Source organism: Myotis nattereri, assembly GCF_964212035.1.
Source record: "Myotis nattereri genome assembly, chromosome: 6".
Lineage (NCBI taxonomy): Eukaryota > Metazoa > Chordata > Mammalia > Chiroptera > Vespertilionidae > Myotis > Myotis nattereri.
Window position 1 is genome coordinate 11,302,425 of NC_138081.1, and position 20,176 is coordinate 11,322,600.

The 20,176-nt window shown below is 40.2% G+C and overlaps 1 protein-coding gene across 2 annotated transcripts in view; it reads right to left on the minus strand.

The window, feature by feature from the left end:
* Positions 1–20,176, minus strand: part of BTBD9 (BTB domain containing 9) — a 437,801-nt gene that overhangs the window by 383,584 nt on the left and 34,041 nt on the right. For both annotated transcript variants that reach the window (XM_081093921.1, XM_081093920.1), the window contains exon 2: positions 5,419–5,630. In XM_081093921.1, the coding sequence (XP_080950047.1) occupies positions 5,419–5,603 (185 nt within the window). In that variant the 5' untranslated portion in view covers positions 5,604–5,630. The remainder of the gene's footprint in view (positions 1–5,418; positions 5,631–20,176) is intronic.

Genomic DNA, 20,176 nt, shown 5'->3' on the forward strand with positions numbered 1-20,176 from the left:
CCGGTGCACGAAATTCATGCACTGGGTGTGTGTGGGGGGGGGGGGGGGGAGTGTCCCTCAGCCCAGCCTGCCCCCTCTCACATACTGGGAGCCCTCAGGCGTTGACCCCCATCACCCTCCAATCGTAGGATCGGCCCCTTGCCCAGGCCTGATGCCTCTGACAGAGGTGTCAGGCCTGGGCAGAGGACCCTCATTTCTCCCCATCACTGGTTCTGGCCCCAGCCCAGGCCTGATGCCTCTGGCCCAGGCGTCAGGCCTGGGCAGGGGACCCCCAGACCCCTCCGATTGCTGGCTCTGCCCCTTGCCCAGGCCTGATGCCTCGGCCAGAGGCGTAGACCCCCATCACCCTCCGATCGCCTGAACGGCCCCTTGCCCAGGCCTGACGCCTCCGCCAGAGGTGTCAGGCTTGGACAGGGGACCCCCATCTCCCCCCCATCACTGGCTCTGACCCCCGCCCAGGCCTGAGGCCTCTGACCCAGGATACAGGCCTGGGCAAGGAGACCATCATATCCCTCCAACCCCCCCCCCGCCCAGGCCTGATGCCTCGGCCAGAGGAGTTGATCCTCATAACCCTCCGATCACCAATCACCGGATCGGCCCCTTGACCAGGCCTGAGGCCTCCGGCAGAGGTGTCAGGCCTGGGCAGGGGACCCCCAGCTCCCCGCGGTTGCAGGCTCCACCCCTGCCCAGGCCTAATGCCTCTGGCCAAGGCGTCCGGCCCGGGCAGCAGGGACCCGAAGTGGCAGCGGGGGGCGCCGCGATGGCGCGGGCTCCGCCCCTGCCCCTGCAGGACTCCTCTGGCTGAGGTGTCCGGCTCGGGCAGCGGGGACCCGCAGCTGCAGCGGCCCCACGATCACTGGCTCCACTTTAGGCCCAGGCAAGGGACCCCTAGCTCCCGGGACTGCCAGCTTCGACTGTGCCCAGCTCCCATCGCTGGCTCCACCCCTACTTCCTGCTATCACTGGCCAGGGCCGCAAAGGCGCCTGATTCTCCGATCATGGCTGGGGGGCAGGGCAAAGGCGGCCCCAGGGCCGCCTTTGCCCTGCCCCCCAGCTCTTAGCTCCCCCCTGGGTTTCCGATCACTGTCAGTGGTAGGGGGCTTCTTCCTGCTTTCCCTTTCGCCTCCCTGCATTGTGCCTACATATGCAAATTAGCCACCATCTTTGTTGGCAGTTAACTGCCATCTCTGTTGGCAGTTAATTTGCATATAGCCCTGATTAGCCAATGAAAAGGGTAGCGCCGTACGCCAATTACCATTTTTCTCTTTTATTAGTGTAGATGCATAGCCCATGGACACAGGCAATAGAGTGGTGAAGACCTTGGGGGGGGGGGTAGGGGCTGAGGTGAGGGGGTAAAGGGGGAAAAATGGGACACATCTGTAATACTGTCAACAATATATATACACACACATATATATATATACTTACACAATTATATATATGTGTGTGTGTGTGTGTGTGTATATATATATATATATACTTTTTTTAAAATCTCCCTAGTAGAAAAGTTGAAGAAAACAAAAAAGTAAAACTCTATAGAAAAAATATAATCAGTTAAAAACAACTAAACACAACCAGGTGCCATTCTTCCCTGTTAGACTGACAAATTAAAAAACCTGTTAATATTCAGTGCTGCAAAAGCAATGGAAAAACAGGTTCTCCCATGCACTGCTTTGAGTATAAATGGGCACCCCTTTTTGGAAAGTAATTTAAGTACTATCATTTCAAATCTAAAAGATGCATACCCTCAACTCAGTAATCTCACTTATAGGATTCAGCTCTAGAGATATAATACAGCATGATCGTAAAGAGAAACTTATAAGAATACATACTGAAACAACGGAGATACTGAAAAAAAAACTTAAAATGTCCATCTATAGGAATGTGATTAAAAAGTTGTGATATATACATTCTATGCAGCCATTAGAAAGATCAAGGAAGGGCAATATATCCTGTTTGTAAAGATGTCCAGGAGATAGCAGTTATGTTGCAGATCAGATCCACGTGTTGAGTAAAAAAGTGTACAGCACATACTTGTATGTGTATGTACATAGGTGTATATATAGATACTAGATGCCTGGTGCACGAAATTCGTGCACTTGGGGGGAGGGATCCCCTCAGCCCAGCCTGTGCCCTCTTGTGGTCCAGGAGCCCCTGGGGAATGTTGAGCGTCTGCCCCCTGGTGGTCATTGCGCATCATAGCCGTTCGGTCAATTTGCATTTTAGCCTTTTATTATATAGGACACCTATTTATATTGAGAAAAATCAGGGAAAATTCATATTAAACTGTTAACAGTGGTTGTCTCTGGGGAATGGGATTAAGGTGGCTTGGAGGAAAGGGCTTTCATTGTTACTTTATAAATTAAAAATGAAATTGAAGTTGGTGATGGAATTATGGATGATTTGATTTTTTTTGGTCTTTCAGTATTTGTCAGATTTTTAAAAATCCCCACATTATTGCTTATCTGATCATCTAAAAAATGAAAATTAGAAAATTCCATAATGTACTGAATTTTAATTTCTACCTCTATTACTCTGGAGAAATAATAAGAACCAATTAAATTTTCACTCTATCATAAAAGAAAGGGCAGCCGGATGATGACAAAGGAGGAACGCAGAAAAGGAAGAGTACAGAGTGAGACAGAAAACATGTAAAAGTGAGAGCAAGAGAATAGGGGGCAAAAAGAGATTCCCCTGCTCCTAACACTCTCAGAGCAGGACTAGCATTTCAAGGGTTCTCTCCACACCTGCCAGGAACTCTTCTCACCCTCCCCCAGGATCCAACATTATTGATTGGCTCAGGAAAATAGCTGAAACCATCCAGCAAAAAAGTCATGAATAGTCTGAGCATAAACCTCATTGGGTTATGCTCTTCCTACAAACACTCTTAAATGTTTTCATTAATCTAGAGAACATTCAATCTCAACTTTAAAATTGCTAGATTAAAAATGCCTTCCTCAGAAGATCTCATGGAGGAAGACTTACTCCAGCGTGACCCATGATATTCACATGGATTCTCAATGCTCTAAAAGTGGCTTTGATGAAGCTCCTTGGAATCCTAAATATGAGCTCCAACTTATGGAACTCAAGTTCCCTCCTGTACAGTCAGTTTGTACTTATTTGGGAATTGACAGGTTCTATGACAACACTTAGTAAAGCCTCTCCTGACTACTGACAGCTAGTTGACCTACCTTAGCACAGGAATGGTGTCTGCAATGAGAATTTAAGGCATCACTGGTAATGACTTTGAGTTTAGCCTTGTGAGACACCAGACATTAAGGTTCAATATCCATAGACATTAAGAACAAGGTCAATAAGTAAGGAGAGTACACTCCATTCATTCAATATGATCTTTAATTTTTTTAAAGTATTTGAGTTTCTTTTAAGAATATACTGATTACTTAAAATATACCCACATATAGTTGTCTCAAATTATTTTTGAAAAAGGATAAGGTATAAACTATTGACAAATATTAAACATAAAGCTGAAAAGTTCTGACTTAATAAAGAATGAATTCTTCAGCCCTGCCGTGTGGCTCAGAAGTTTAAGGTCAAACAATAAACCAGGAGTTCAGAGCTCAATTCTAGTCAGGGCACATGCCCGGACTCCAGGCTCAATCCCCAGCAGGGGGTGTGCAGGAGACAGCTAATCACTGATGCTCTCTCATCACTGATGTTTCTATCCCTCTTTCCTTCTCCTTTCCTCTCTCTGAAATCAATAAAAACATATTTAAGAAATAAAAGAATGGACTCTTCAAAAAACACTAATAGTGAGTGAACCAAAAGTAAGAAATGGGAAAGAAACACAAAAAGTGTGCAGAGGACAGAGGTTGGTAACAAATAATGACTAGAGCAAGGCCATTAGCAAGAGGAATCGGAGAGTGTTAGCAAGAACTCTTAATAGAATCCTCTTTTCTAGGCTCCTCGCTTCATCTACAGTGGCACTTTATATGTAAGATGGAATGCTCTACAAATTGTTATCAGTTCTATAAAATTCTCATCCAGAAGTAAATATTTATAAGATATACACTTTCCTGTGTGACTCTAGGTGTTGCTATTTCGTTGTCTTAGTTATTTCTGATTATAAAATTTAGACTGCAGTTTTCACTAGAGGGTAACTTGAATTTTTTTCTTAGCCATCAGCATCTCAACTTTAGATATCAAGTTTCCCATGCAAATCAATGACTTTAAGGCTATAGACCAATGGATTTATCAAAGATACATTATCATTCAGTGATGACTCCCTTTTAACTAACATTAGGTATAACTCAGAGTAATTAGAGCTCACTTTAACATTTATCACCCTGGAAATTAAGGGGTTGAGTAATAAACAATGGCTTCATATTAAGTACAATTTTTACATTAATTAAATGCATAAATATTTTGTCTAGTTTTAGTTCTAGTATAACTATGAAACAGTATCAGTAAATAGCTGTTTTATTTAGCCCTAGTCAATTTGGCTCAGTGGATAGAGCATTGGCCCATGGACTGAAGGGTCAAGGATTAAATTCTGGTAAAGGGCATACCTTGGTTGTAGGTTCAATCCCTGGCCCTGATCAGGGCACGTGCGGGAGGCAACCAATCAATGTGTCTCTCTCACATTGCTGTTTCTCGCTCTCGGTCTCTCCCCATCCCTCGCACACTCTCTAAAAATCAATGGAAAATACGCTCGGGTAAGGGTTAACAACAACAACAAAAACTTGTTTCTAATTTGGGGCTATCAAATGCTTGTCTTAGAGATCTGTTGAGTACCTACAGGTCCTGGAACTAAGAGGTATTCAAGTTCATTAGAAAGTCCAGAGGACCGTCTGTCTGTACCATGAGAAGCCTATCTGCCAATGTATCAATTAAACTTCCATTAGTAATCAATGGTGAGAAGAAGGTGAAGGCAACAAAGACTCAGCCTAAGATATATATTCTTGAGATCTTGAAAATTGGTGGATTGGGTCCAGCCTAGCCCCGTGGTCGGCAAACTGCGGCTCGAGAGCCACATGCGGCTGGCTCTTTGGCCCCTTGAGTGTGGCTCTTCCTAAGCCTTAGGAGTACCCTAATTAAGATAGTAACAATGTACCTACCTATATAGTTTAAGTTTAAAAAATTTGGCTCTCAAAAGAAATTTCAGTCGTTGTACTGTTGATATTTGGCTCTGTTGACTAATGAGTTTGCCGACCACTGGCCTAGCCTGAGGAGCCTTCTAACCCTATAGTTCTAAAATGGTTTCTAAAGAAAACAGTGATTTTCAAAAAATAACAAAAAGTCTACAAAGATGAAATTCTTATAGATGTCAAATGGAAGGATTGCTAATATTTATTGTTATGCTATGTTACATATTTTTTGTTGTGTTACATATTTTATAGAGTGAAAAATACCAATGTTTCTACAAGTTAACTTGAATCTTCAGGAAGTATTACAGACTTACCGAAAATATTGGCACCTCGCTGCTAAAATTACCCGGTGGGCAGGAAAACGTTTCTTTTCCACAACAAATGTGACGTCACCATATTCTTCCCCAATCAACAAGGCACCGATATGTTCAGACAAAATGTGCACATGATCAATTTCCCCCACTGCAGTAAAGGGGCGAAGTGGGTGGCTGTTACTCATCTTGTAGAAGAGATAATAGTCGCTGATCTAACATGAAAAAGGGATGAAAGTTAGTGTGGGCGAGGGGGGTGGGGGGAGAATACACGTAAAAAAATCAAGTACCATAAACATAGCTAAATAAAAAATTAAACTACATACTTTAAAACACTCACATGAGAGAGGTTTCATCATTGTTGATATCTTCATTAACCCATTTACTGTGGGAAGCAATTCAGCCTGCTTCCATTAACACACTACCTTCACTGCCTTTTCACACTAGGAAAGCAAAAATAAATGCCAGGGTCCTCAAATACTAGCAGCACATAGAAATATCACAATCTAGAACTCTGTGCCAAATACAGGTCCCTTCACAGTATCTAAGGAAAAAGAAAATCAACCACCAGAAGAACTCTTTTAGCACAGAGAGATTTAATAAGGTGGGTATAACTAAATAACCTCAGCAGAAATGCATTCAGGCATAGATCTAGACCTAAATCACAAGAAGAATAAACTAAGTCATCATATTTCAAATATTTTCAGAGGTTTGAGTCTAAAATCATCTTAAATATTTTCTAAAAAATACCAATCTTCTGTATTCACAAAAATAACGACATTTATTAAAGAAAATTTATAGCAAGCATCTTAATCCCCCTCAAAAAAAGGAATAACCCCAAATATTTTTCTCAAGACTAACTTCTAGCCCAAACCTCCAGCTCTAATGATCACATCACCTAGGGGCTACCAGGCCATCATTATATTTAATCTCATTTACAGGCACTTCCTGTAATGCCTTTCAACATGTTAACTGAAAATCAAAAAGCCAAAACTTAATGAACATCTTCATGTTAGAAAAGGAAGTTACGTGCTTTGAAGTTAAAAATGTTTATATTCTTAAATCTCTAATGTATTTGCAGGTATTGCTTTTCAGTTACAAGTAACCTAGGAAGTGGATGAGAGCCTTCACCAGCAACCAGGGGCCGAGGTGGAGATGTGGTCCATAGCTCGGAGGTGAGTCAACTACCCTCTGCTGCACCAGAGACTAGGGGAATTGAGCCAGATATACTCTCTCCACTAGCCCTCCACACCTTCCAGAACTTTCCACATGGACCAGGAAGGATTGAAGGTTAAGCCACTCCTAATCTTTAAACGTTCACATCCAAACCCATTATTAGCAAAGTGTATTAAAAATGGTATTTATCCCCAGAGACTGCAGTGGGAGAGCCTCCTGATCCAAGTTCCCCAGTTACCTGCTACTCCGTGATCATCCCCAACAGAGGGAGCAACAGCGAGGACTTGATGTAGGGGAACATGGAGGATGTGAGTTAGGCAAACAGACACCCACCCCACGTAAGTAAACAAATATGGTCCCCCATATTAGGAACATCAGAGGGTTAGCAGCATACACCTCAATGCCAAGGCAAATCCCTTTCCCCCAAGTGCAACCTCCACTGGAAAGCCCTAAAAACAGAATCACCTCCAGTCACCTGTGCATGAAAGGCCAAATTCAGCTTAAGAGGATCAACTTAAGGAGTGTCAGTAAATCATGTGTGACACAACAGTCTACCACAGGAGTTGGCAAACTTTCTGCAGAGTCAGAGAGTAAGTATTTTGGGGCTCTACAAGCTATAAAGTCTCTGTCACAATACTATTCAACTAAAAGCAGCCACCGATAGTAAGTAAATAAATGAGCATGGCTATGTTCCAATAATCCAGCCAGGAGAAAGCTGGATTTAACCTTCAGGCCATAGTTTGCCAATCCCTGCTCTAACATATGATCAAGGGTTGACTGTAAACTAGACAAAGGTTCAAACTGCTTTAGTTTTTGTTTTGGTTTCTGGCTAGATTACACAACCAATGTTCAAAATAACATGGTCATTTCCTATATCAGACATAAAATTCTGAAAGTGACTCGGACCTGATTTTAAAATCCCATTCCTCTTCAACACAAACTCTCACATCACTATCTAATAAAGGGTATCCAAAAAAAAACTTTATACACACACTTTGAATAATTATAAAAGCAGTGTTTATTAAAATACATTTTATTTTCAAAACTGAGCCATCAGCTGTTCAAGTGTGTATACATTTTTTTGGTACACCCTGTATTTCCCTCAATGAAGGTGCATGACTCTGAACAAAACTGACACTCTTCTGGATGAAAAGTTGCAATGCATACACAGACATACCTCAGTTGCAGACCACCACAACAAAGTGAGTACTGCAATAAAACAAATTGTAATCTTTTTGCTGGTGGAAGTTCTTGCCTTTAACTTGTAAAAAATGCAACATATATGAAGCACAATAAAGAGAATTGTAATAAAATGAGGTGTGCCTGTACCCAGTAAATATATTCTCTATTTTAACATTCTCTTACATCATGAGTAAGATTCAAAGGATTAACTAAATGACTCTTGATGCACAATAATTAGTTTTTGGTTAACTAGCTCAAAAGTAAATGTATATTTCTTCAGTTGATACATAATAAACATTAATACTACATATGTAAATATCATAGGTTCTCTAGATCTGTACTTCTTAGTCATAGAATTTCATTTTGCTAAATTTACATTTTTATTATGCTTTTCCAACTAAAGACATAAAGCTAATATTGCCGGATACAGAAAACAGCCATTTAGTATGGAATAAACACAATTTTTATTGGCATATAGAAAGAATTTTAATTAGACAAGATTCTCAATGAGCTTGCCACATATTGGATTCACATGGGGAGCTTAAGAAGCAAAGAAAAAGATGATTGAGTCCCACCCATCAGAGATTCTGACTTAATTGGTCAAGTCACTTTTCTGACTTGATTCTAATGAGCAACCTGGAAAAGAGCCACTGAGCAACTCTGTTGTAGATTCACAACCCTCACTCAGGTGATAAATATACAAGTAAAATACCAGCTGAGAAAGTTCATTTTTAGGATATGATTCCATTTTGAGGTGTGTTTTTTTTAATATATTTTTATTAATTTCAGAGAGGAAGGAAGAGGGAAAGAGAGAAACATCAATGATGAGAGCGAATCATTGACTGGCTGCCTCCTGCACGCTCCCCACTGGGGATCGAGCCCACATGCCCATGACCAGAATCGAACTCGGACCCTTTAGTCCGCAGGTCAACGCTGTCCACTGAGCCAAACCAACTAGGGCTCCATTTTGGGTTTTATTGCAAAGAGGCAAATGGTGCTAACAAGTTACCAGTGTGACAGCTTGTATGCAGAAAATACTTTCACCTAATGCTGTAGCTTATCTACAAAGTCACAGTTTGTGTCCACAGCTTGCTTTTTTTTTAAAAAAAGCATGTTTTAGAAACAACACACCAATAAACTTAATTTTTTAAATGATCTATTTTAATTAGCTGGATAATATTAGAAAAATTTTAACTTTTCAAAACTGTTTATTGATTTGTTTCTTAAGCTTTGAAACTTATTCTGTCACTAATGACTTGGTGATCTTTGACAAATTTTCTAGCTTCCGTGAGATTGTTTCCACACCTGTAATGACATGGTTATATTAGGGGTTTTTTAAGTATTATTTTTTAACTCTGCCACTACTTCTTATTATCACTGTTTTGGGCTTGTCATATAAGAAATGGACTCTCATGACTCAGCATATGGCCATGCCCATGGCTGTTATTTATTAAAGCAAAAGAATACAGAGCAAAATAAAAAAGCACGTAGGGCGAAGGCCCTCAGACGTGAGGGTCCTCTCCCAATGGAGTAACACTGGATGTGCTTAATTCCCCCACAAAGCGGTGACAGCACTAGTTAAATGTTGCTAACCAGGAAGCTTGCTAGAGATTCAATACCCAGGGTGTTTAACAGGAGGCTGTTAGTGTAGGTAGCCCTTGCCTTGCCTGTATCTAAATTCCAGACTCCAAGAAGGAAAGCAGCATTCAACATAAACCACACTGCTTTTACAGTTTAAATGAGCCACTCTTATCAATTAATGGCAGGAACCCTTCTAAAATCCAAGTTTCCAGATACCAAGTAAGGGACAACTTTGCAAGCAGGCCTTTCTAAGGATAAAAGTTCAATCCTGCTATGTTAACTTTTTTTGTACAGCTCCAGAAACCAGAAGATCTAACAATGTGTGCAAAAGCACTGAAAACAAGAGTCTAAGAACCTATCTGATACACTTACTAGTACTTACTCTTAGATTTGGATAGGAGAATTATACTAAGAAAATAACCTACCCCACCTACCCAAATGTATTCCTGGTCCCTGACTTGGCAATATGCCAGATCCAAACAGTTTGAAGGACAGATTTCTTCAAAACTTTAAAGATCACATAATTTCAACTATTCCTGTGCATTAGAGAAAAAAATAGTTTTCTGCTTCTTCTTATGAAGCCAATGTAACACAAAGATATGACCACAACCACACAATCAAAAATCAGTATAAATGAAAAAAAAAAACCTATGTAAAATATTGGAAAATAGAATTAATCAGGATTCATGACAAAGTGGGTCAATTCCAAAAGGATGAAGAATATTAGGAAAAAGAATTAAGTCATCAAATTACAAGGTCAAAGGTGAAAAGTAATATAAATAGCTCAAGAAAGGTTAAAATAACTTTTTATACAATCTAATCTAATAAAAGAGAAACATGTAAATTGACCATACTTCCACTATACCTACAAGCCACGCCCACCAGCCAATCAGGAGCAAATATACAAATTAACCCAACTAAGATGGCGCTGGCCATGGAGCTGGAGTGACTAGGAGGTTTAGGTTGCCCCTGGCAATGGAGGAAGCCAAGTTTCCCACCTGCCCTGCTAGCCCTGAGCTCCGCCCAAGGCTACAAAGTTTCAATTATAAAAGATAAATAAGCCCCAGATACCTGCTTCCAGCCGGCGTGGCCCCCGCTCAAGGAGGGGCTGGGAGCCTCCATTGCCAGGGACAACCCAGGCTTTCAGGACCTGGGCTCTGCTCAAGGCTACAAAGTTTCAATTATAGACGATAAATAAATCCCAGATACCTGCTTCCAGCCGGGGCCATAGCCAGCCTGAAAACGGCCATCAGCCCCTCACCCAGGTTGGCCAGGCACCCCAGTAGGGACCCCCAACCTGATGGGGGTGTGACCAGCCTGAAAACGGCCCTCAGTCCCTCACCCAGGCTGACCAGGCACACCAGCGGGACCTCGCCCGACCCTGAAGTGGCTGTGGCTAGCCTGAAAACAGCCCTCAGCCCCTCACCCAGGCTGGCCAGGCACCCCAGCAGGACACCCACCCTGATCCAGGACACCCTTCAGGGCAAACCAGCCGGCCCCCACCCATGCACCAGGCCCCTATCCTATATAATAAAAGGGTAATATGCAAACTGACCCTAACAGCAGAAAGACTGGGAATGACTAGTCACTATGACACACACTAACCACCAGGGGGCAGATGCTCAATGCAGGAGCTGCCCCCTAGTGGTCAGTGCGCTCCCACAGGGGGAGCTCTGCTCAGCCACAAGCCAGGCTGATGGCTGCCAGTACAGCGGTGGTGGTGGGAGCCTCTCCCGCCTCCTGAGCAGCACTAAGGATGTCCGACTGCAGCTTAGGTCTGCTCCCCTCTGGCAAGTGGACATCCCCCGAGGGCTCCCGGGCTGCCAGAGGGATGTCTGACTGACAGCTTAGGCCCAATCCCCTCGGGAGCGGGCCTAAGCCAGCAGGTGGACATCCCCCAAGGGGTCCCAGACTGCAAGAGGGCACAGGCCAGGCTGAGGGACCCCGCCCTTGCGTGCACAAATTTTTGTGCACCAGGCCTCTAGTCATTAGTAAGTTTATTACCTACATACACAGTCTATCTGTAACAGATGTAAGTATCTGATTAATAATAAAACACTAGAAACATTCCTATAAAGTTCAGAAATAAGATAAGGATGTCTACTCTTATCACTATATAATTTTCAGGAACAAAACACAATGCAATTAAGAAAACCAAGTTGAAGCTAAATTGATGAGGAAACAAAGAGGCAAAATAATCACTATTGCTGATAATCTGCCCACATGAAATATACATGAAAATCAACTAAAAAGATATGAGAGAAAATAAGGAAGGTTCACTAAGGTGACCACATAAAATTATTACATGATTATAGTACCTTTCTAGGTCAAAACAACCATCTATAAAATTAGAAAAAAATTACAATTTATAATTTCAAAACACATGCAATAGCCATAAATAAACTCGTAGAACATGTACAGAAAATTATAACACTCGATTGAGGAATTTAAGAAAAATAAATGAAGAGACATACATTGTTTGGAGACAGAAAGATACAATATGGTAAAGAGACCAATGATCCCTAAATCACCACACATATTTAATATTTTATTGTACTTTATATTGTGAACAAAAACAATCCTTTAGTAACAGAAATCAAAATTCAACCAAACATTCTTTGTAGAGATACACAGTTAGAAACCAACAATTTGACAAATGGGAACACGTATTAGAAAAGTGAGAATGAGAAGTCATTATTTTATATTTATCAAGAGGTTTTGCTAAACTGGCACAGTTCTAATTAATAGAGGATTAAAAGTAATCCTTATCAGAACTACAATAGAGTTTTTAAAGCAAATTGGGTTAAATGAGTTCATCTGGAAGAATAATTATGTAATTTCGGTATATATTCGGGGGGAAAAAAGCAATAAGAGGGACCAGCTTACTAAATGAGAAAGCAAATCACATATTAAGCAATTAAAACAATGTCCTGTTAGAGACACAGGTCACTGGAACATATTAATCCAGAAATATACACAAGTATTATCCTAATTTTCAGACAGGAAATTGAAACACAGACAGTATTAGGCAACTTGTCCAAGGCCACAGACAATAAATAGTAGATTCAAACCAGGCTGGTCAGGGTCCTGAACTTACAAGAGTTAAGTTGTCATGACATGGAAGTAATCAGAAATGATTCTAACTCAGACTCCTAGACCTGCCAACTAGCTCCTCAGACCAGCAATTCTCAAACTCTTTTTGATACACCTTATTTAAACCAGGGAAAATATGTTGTGGGGGATATGAATAAAGTGTCATTTTTCAAGCCAACTTTTGGAGAATAGATATACATCTGCTTCTATAATATGGGAGGGATAATTCATATTTTAACTGCAATTTAAACTCTAGTAACTGAAAAATTACAGACCAAGAATATTGTTAGTACAAACATGCATCAATAAACATTGCAGGGTTAACTGAACAACCTACAACAAATTAAATTGATAATAAGTCTAAATAGTAATTTATAATAAAAAAAATAGAAACAACAAAAAGCACAACCAACTCAATACACAATGATGATATGTATCTTTCTAAAAATGCAAAATAATTCTATCTTATGCATTTTCACATGTGGAATTGGAGCTTTGCAACATTGCTACAGACTGCATAGTAGTAGCCAGACTTCTTAGAACACTAAATCAGAATCCTTTATAATTCTAGCATTATACTGATGTGAATTTATAAATGCTACATTTTGCATACCCTTAATACTTCACTTGATTGGTTATTAGTAAGATGCCAAAGGTTGGAGATATATATATATACTAGAGGCCCGGTGCATGAAATATGTATATAGTATATACATATATATATATACTAGAGGCCCGGTGCATGAAATGCGTGCATGCGTGTGTGTGTGTGTGTCTCAGCCCAGCCTGCACCCTCTCCAATCTGGGACATCCCTTTCACAATCCAGGACTGCTGGCTCCCAAACGCTTGTCTGCCTGCCTGCCTGATCACCCCATAACCACTCCCCTGCGAGCCTGATCGATGCCTAACTGCTTCCCTGCCAGCCCAATCGCCCCCAACTGCCCTCCCCTGCAGGCCTGGTCCCTCCCAACTGCCCTCCCCTGATGGCCATCTTGTGTCCACATGGGGGCGGCCAACTTGTGTGTTGGAGTGATGGTCAATTTGCATATTACCTCTTTATTATATAGGATATATATATATATATATGAAATACTATGAGATCACCTGACATTTGCCAATATTTGTTTTAGCAGGCCCCACCAGTGACATTAAGCTATCTTTAGAATCATGTTCACCTAGACAAGGCAATGCCCCTGGCTCAGTTTGGCAATAATATCTAATTCTGTGGTAGTTGGGATAAGCTACTCTATTATTATTCAATCACAAAATATCTAAGACTCCCAAAGCAAAAACAGCCCAAAATATAATTTGCAGTATAATTTTTATCTTCTTTTAAATTTAAGCCTTCTTCAATTTCTCTGAATCCAATCTCTAATTAAAACAATTTTCCACCCAGCTGGTGTGGCTCAGTGGCTGAGCATCAACCTATAAACCAGGAGGTCATATTTCGATTCCCGGTCAGGGCACATGCCCCAGTTGTGGGCTCAATCCCCCAGTAGGGAGCGTGTGGGAGGCAACCAATCAATAATTCCCTCTCATCATTGATGTTTCTATCTCTATCTCCCTATCCCTTCTCTCTGAAATCAATAAAAAATATATTTTAAACAAAAAAACAATTTCCTCAAATGCCTGCAAAGAAAGCCAAAAGCATTCAAATCAGAATACAATAAATATCAAATTACCCAAGTGGGTTTTATTGTATTACTAGAGGCCCTGTGCATGAAAATGCATGCACTGAAGAGGGGCCCCGCAGCCCGGCCTGCCCCCTCTCACAGTCCAGGAGCCCTCAAGGGCGGGAGGTGACCTGGCAATCAGGGGAAGGCAATGCCCCATCACACCTCTGCTGCTGCTACTGCCGACAGCACAAGCCTCGGCCGGCCCTGGGCTGCTGGGGGGCTGAGGGGACTGGGCACCGCCATCTTGTGGCTATGGGCGCCACCATCTTTGAGAGCGGGGCAGCAATTAGCATATTCCCTCCTTATTGGCTGTGGGCACTGCCATTTTGTGATGGTGTGAGGGCCAATTAGCATATTCCCTCTTTGTTAGATAGGATGTTTTAAAGTTTCCCAAAAAAGTTGATTGCTGCTGCTTCTTCCATCCCTACAAAGTATAAGGTGTATGCTTCAGAAAGAGATAAGGAACAAAAATATTATCACCAGAATTTATTAACCTAAGTTCTGAATGTCTACCAAAGACCTGGGTTGTCTAGCCATCAACCTTCTCTAAGTCTCTCAGCTCCTGTTAGTTCCACTGTGTAACTCTCTAAAGGCCATCTTCTATAAGATGGGCGACTTTTGTGAATAACAAGTCACAGATTACAACTCTAAGAAGTGCCTATCATTTAATAGACCTCAGAGTTTATATAACTAGCCTTTTTCAGGTTCCCAGCCTTTTAGGTCCCAAGCCATTTAAAACTATATGAACAACCCTAGCTGGTTGCTTAGTGGTTAGAGCTTGGGCCTGCACACCCAAGGGTTAGGGGTTGGATTCCTGGTCAAGGGCATAGACCTAGGTTGCACTTCACTCCCCGCCTCGGCGCCAGTGGGAAGCAACCAGCCAATCTCTCTCTCTCTCTCACTTAGATATTACTTTCTCTTTTTCTTTTTCCCTCTCTCTCTCTCTCTCTCTGTGTGTGTGTGTGTGTGTGTGTGTGTGTCTCCCACTCCCTCCCCCACTTCTACCATCTCTGAAAAGCAATAAAAAATATCTTCAGGTGAGAATTAAAATAAAAACTACAAGAACTGACTCTCCCTCCTGGAAGCATGCCCTTGCCTTTCTCCTTCCCCCTCCCATTCTCCCCACTCACATTACCATTACCTTCCTCACTCCCAAGCTCCAAGGGCCCTTCCTTTACCTCTATAACTTGTTTCCTAATCCTATTTCTCCTTCCAAATTACTTCTTCTTCCAAATAAATATTCTTTTGAAAATAATAATACCTACATAAACTGTATTCTGGGAACAGAAAAATATATATATGTACCTAGACCCAAAAACAATAAAAAAGTCATAAGTATAGAGGTTATTAGCTGTAATAATATTTGAAAATACAGGACAAGTCATTTCTGTTTACTTTCTTCAGTGGCAACTTGTGGGTCTGTAATATCATTGTCTAGATTTAAATTATGTTATTTTCCTAATTAGTAAAGGTTATTATAGCATGAACTCCTATTAAAGCAATGGAATTATCAGTTGCAATAATTTAACTTCTTTGTAGCAAAGCTACTGTGAACATTTGCATTATTGTCTCTGTAAGGAAATTGGCTTTTCATTTGTAGATGTTATAAAAATGTTCTACTGCGCATACTTTGATGTAGTTTGTTAAACCCCTATATTTTGCTACTTCTATGAAATTAAAAACAAATATCAAATCTGAGAAATTAGTCCACCTAAAATCTTGATTTATAAGTTTATCTGTTGCCATTCTAGAACATAATCTAAAGGAAATGTTATATTAGTCTTCCTTTTGTTCCCTTTTTTCCTTTATAATTTCTTTCCTTTAGTTTTATGAGCATTGTCTTTATTCCTCCAACACAGTATTTTCTTCTCTAATGGGAAGAAAAAAGAAAAGAACAAAACTCATAGAGATAATTACCCTCATGTACTATAGGAGTTACTGTCCAAACGACAGTCAATGATTCAAATCTGTAGGAAAAGCCAAGACTACAGCCAAATTCTAATCTACAGTGTATACTTAAGAATAAGCGAATGAAAGAAAACAGTGGCCTTAAATGACCAGGAAACCAGATGGATTTAATTGGTATCTTCACAGCATTTCACCCCAAAGTAGCAGAATATATATTCTTGTTAAGTGTACATGGAACATTTTGTCAGAACAAAAAGCAAGTCTCAATAAACTTAAAAAGACTGAAAATATATCAAGCATTTCTGTGACCATAATGGTATGAAACTAGAAAAGAAAAAACTGAAAAATTACACAAGGCCATGGAGGCTAAATAACATGTTACTAAACAATGAAGGAGTTGAGATCAAGGAAGAAATCAAAACATACCTTGAAATAAATGAAAACATAACTCAAAACAATTGAACACAGCAAAAGCAGTCTTAAGAGGGAAATTCATTGCATAACAAGAAAAATATCAAAGGAATTTAAAGAAACTAGAAAAAGAACAACAAAGCTCAAAGTGAGTAGAAAAAGGGAATAATAAAAATCAGAGCAAAAGTAAAAGAAATAGAGTATAAGAAAACAATACAAAAGATCAATAAAACCAAGAGCTGGCAAACCTTTTTAACCAGACTCATCAAGAAAAAAAGAGAGATGATCCAAATAAATAAAATCAGAAATGAAAGAGGAGAACAACTGACACCAAAGAAATACAAAGGATTGTAAGAAAATATTACAAACATCAAAGTGCCAACAAATTGAACAATCTGTTTGAAGTGGATAAATTCCTAGAAACATACAATCTTCCAAAACTGAACAGGAAGAATCAGAATATCTAAACAGACCAATTACAACTAATGAAATTGAAGCAATAATAAAATTTTTAAAACTCCCAACAAACAAAAGTCCTGGACCAGATGGCGTCACAGGTAGATTTTATAAAACATTCAAAGAAAAACTAACACCTACCTTTCTCAAACAATTCCAAAAAATTCAAGAGGAGAGATGAAGGTTCACAAGCTCAGCTTACGAGGCCAGCATTATCCTAATTTCCAAACCAGATAAAGGCACGGCAAAGAAATAAAATTACAGGTCAATAGCCCTGATGAACATAGATGCTAAAATCCTCAACAAAATATTAGCAAACTGGATCCAGCAATACAGCAAAAAGATCATACACTATGATCAAGTGGGATTTATTCTTGGGATGCAAGGTTGGTACAATACCTGCAAATCAATAAGCATGCTACATGATCATCATATCAATAGGTGCAGAAAAAGCATTTGATAAAATTCATCATCCATTTACGATAAAAACTCTCAGGTAAGTGGAAATAGAGGGAGCATACCTCCACATAATAAAGGCCATGTATAACAATCCCTCAGCCAACATCATACTTAATGGGCAAAAACAAGTGTTTCCATTAAGATCAGGAACAAGACAAGGATGTTTGCTCTCACAATTCTTATTCAACATAGTACTAGAAGTCCTAGCCACCGCAATCAGACAAGAAGAAATAAATGGCATCCAAATTAGAAAGGAAGAATTAAAATTGTTATTATTTGCCAATGACATGTATAGAGAAAACCCTAAAGATTCCACAAAAAGACTACTAAAACTGATAAATGAATTTGGTCAAGTAGTAGGATACAAAATAAGTATACAGAAATCCGTTACATTTCTATACACCATTAATGAACTATCATAAAGGGAAACTAAGAAAACAATCCCGTTTTACTATTGCACTAAGGATGTAAAAGACCTATACCAAGAACATTATAACTGAACAAAGAAACAGAAGATACCAATAAGTGGACACATATACCACGTTCATGGATAATAGGAATTAACATCATTAAAATGTCCATACTACCCAAAGCAATCTATAGAATCAAGCAAATTCTTATCAAGATACCAAATGGCATATTTCACAAAACTAGAACTAATATTCCAAAACTATATATGGAGTCCTAAACAGTTTGGCTCAGTGGTAAAGCAATGGCCCACACACCAAAGGGTCATGAGTCCGATTCCCACCAGGTCAAGGGCACATACCTATGTTGCAGGTCCATCACAGGCCCTGGTTGGGGACCATGCAGGAGACAACCAATCAGTGTGTCTCTCATATCTATGTTTTTCTTTCTCTCTTTCTCTTTCTCCCTCTCTCCCCACCCCCTCACTCCTTCCCTCCCTTCCTTTGTCTCTCCCCCTCCTTCCCTCCCTTCTACTCTCTCTAAAAATCAATGAAAAAAAATATCCTTGGGCAAGGATTAACAAACAAACAAAAAATATGGAACTACAAAAGACCCTGAATAGCCATAGCAATCTTGAGAAAGGACGAAGTTGGAGGAATCATGTTACCTGATATCAAACTATACTGCAAGGCCATAGTAATCAAAACAGCATGATACTGGCATAAAAACAGACATATAGATCAATGGAATAGACCAGAAAGCCTAGAAATAAACCCACATCTTTATGATCAATTAATATTTGACAAAGGAGGCAAGAATATACAATGGGGTAAACACAGACTATTCAATAGATGGTGTTGGGAAAACTGGGCAGATACATGCAAAAAAAGAAATAAACTAGACCACCTTTTTACACCATACACAAGAATACATTCAAAGTGGATTAAAGACTTGAATGTAAGACTAGAAACCATAAAATTCCTAGGAGAAAACATAGGCAATAAAATCTTGGACATTTCTCACAGCAACATTGTTCTGATATATCTCTTCGGGAAAAGGAAACAAAAGAAAAAATAAACAAATGGTACTACATCAAAATAAAAAATTTTTGCATAGCAAAGAAAACCATTAACAAACTGAAAGACAACCCACTGAATGAGAGAACATATTTTCCAATGATACATCTGATAAGAGGTTATATCTAAAATTTATAAAGAACTCAGACAACACCAAAAAACAAACAAACAATCCACTTAAAAAATGGGCAAAGGGTTCATAGCAGCATAATTTACAATAGCTAAGATTTGGAAACAGCCTAAGTGCCCATCAGCAGATGAGTGGATTAAAACAACTGTGGTACATTTATACAATGGAATACTATGCTGCTATAAAAAAAGAAAGAACTCTTACCATTTGCAACAGCATGGATGGGCCTGGAGAGCATTATGCTAAGCGAAATAAGCCAGTCAGAGAAAGGTAAATATCACATGATCTCACTCACTTGTGGACTATAATGAACAATATAACTAATGAACAAAAATAGATCCAGAGACACAGAATCATCAAATAGATGGTCAAACCTCAACAGGTAGGCATGGGAGGGGTGGTAGAGGAGGAAGGGGATAAGAGATCAATCAAAGAACTTGTATACATATAAGCATAACCAGTGGACACAGACAATGGGGGGCGGGGCGTGAAGACTGGGGCTAGGGGTTGGGGGCAGGCTGGGAGAGGGCAATGGGGGGAAAGGAGACATATGTAATACTTTCAACAATAAAGAATTGTTTAGAAAATGGGCAAAGGACCTGCATAGATAATTCTCCAAAGAGGACATACAGATGGCCACAAGACATGAAAAGATGCTCAACCTCACTAACCATCAGAGAAATGCAAATTAAAACCACAATGAAATATCACCTCACACCTGTCAGAATGGCTATCATCAATAAATCAACAAACAGCCCTAGCCAGTTTGGCTCAGTGGATAGAGCGTCCACACACAGAATGAAGAGTCTTGGATTCAATTTCGGACAAGGGTGCATACCTCGGTTGTAGGCTTAATCCCCAGCCCCAGGTCAGGGCTCATGCAGGAGGCAACCAGTCGATGTGTTTCTCTCACATCCATATTTCTGTCTCTCCCTCTCCTTTCTATTCTTCCTAAAAATCAATGGGAAAATATCCTTGGTGAGGAAGGAGGGAGGGAGGGAGGGAGAGAGGGAAGGGTCAACAAGTGTTGGTGAGGATGAGCACTGTTGGTGGGAATGCAGACTGGTACAGCCACTGTGGAAAACAGTATGGAGTTTCCTCAAAAAATTAAAAATAAAACTGCCTTATGACCCAGTGATTCCACTTCTGGGAATATAACCAAAGAAATCCAAAGTACTGATTCAAAAGAATATGTGCATGCCTA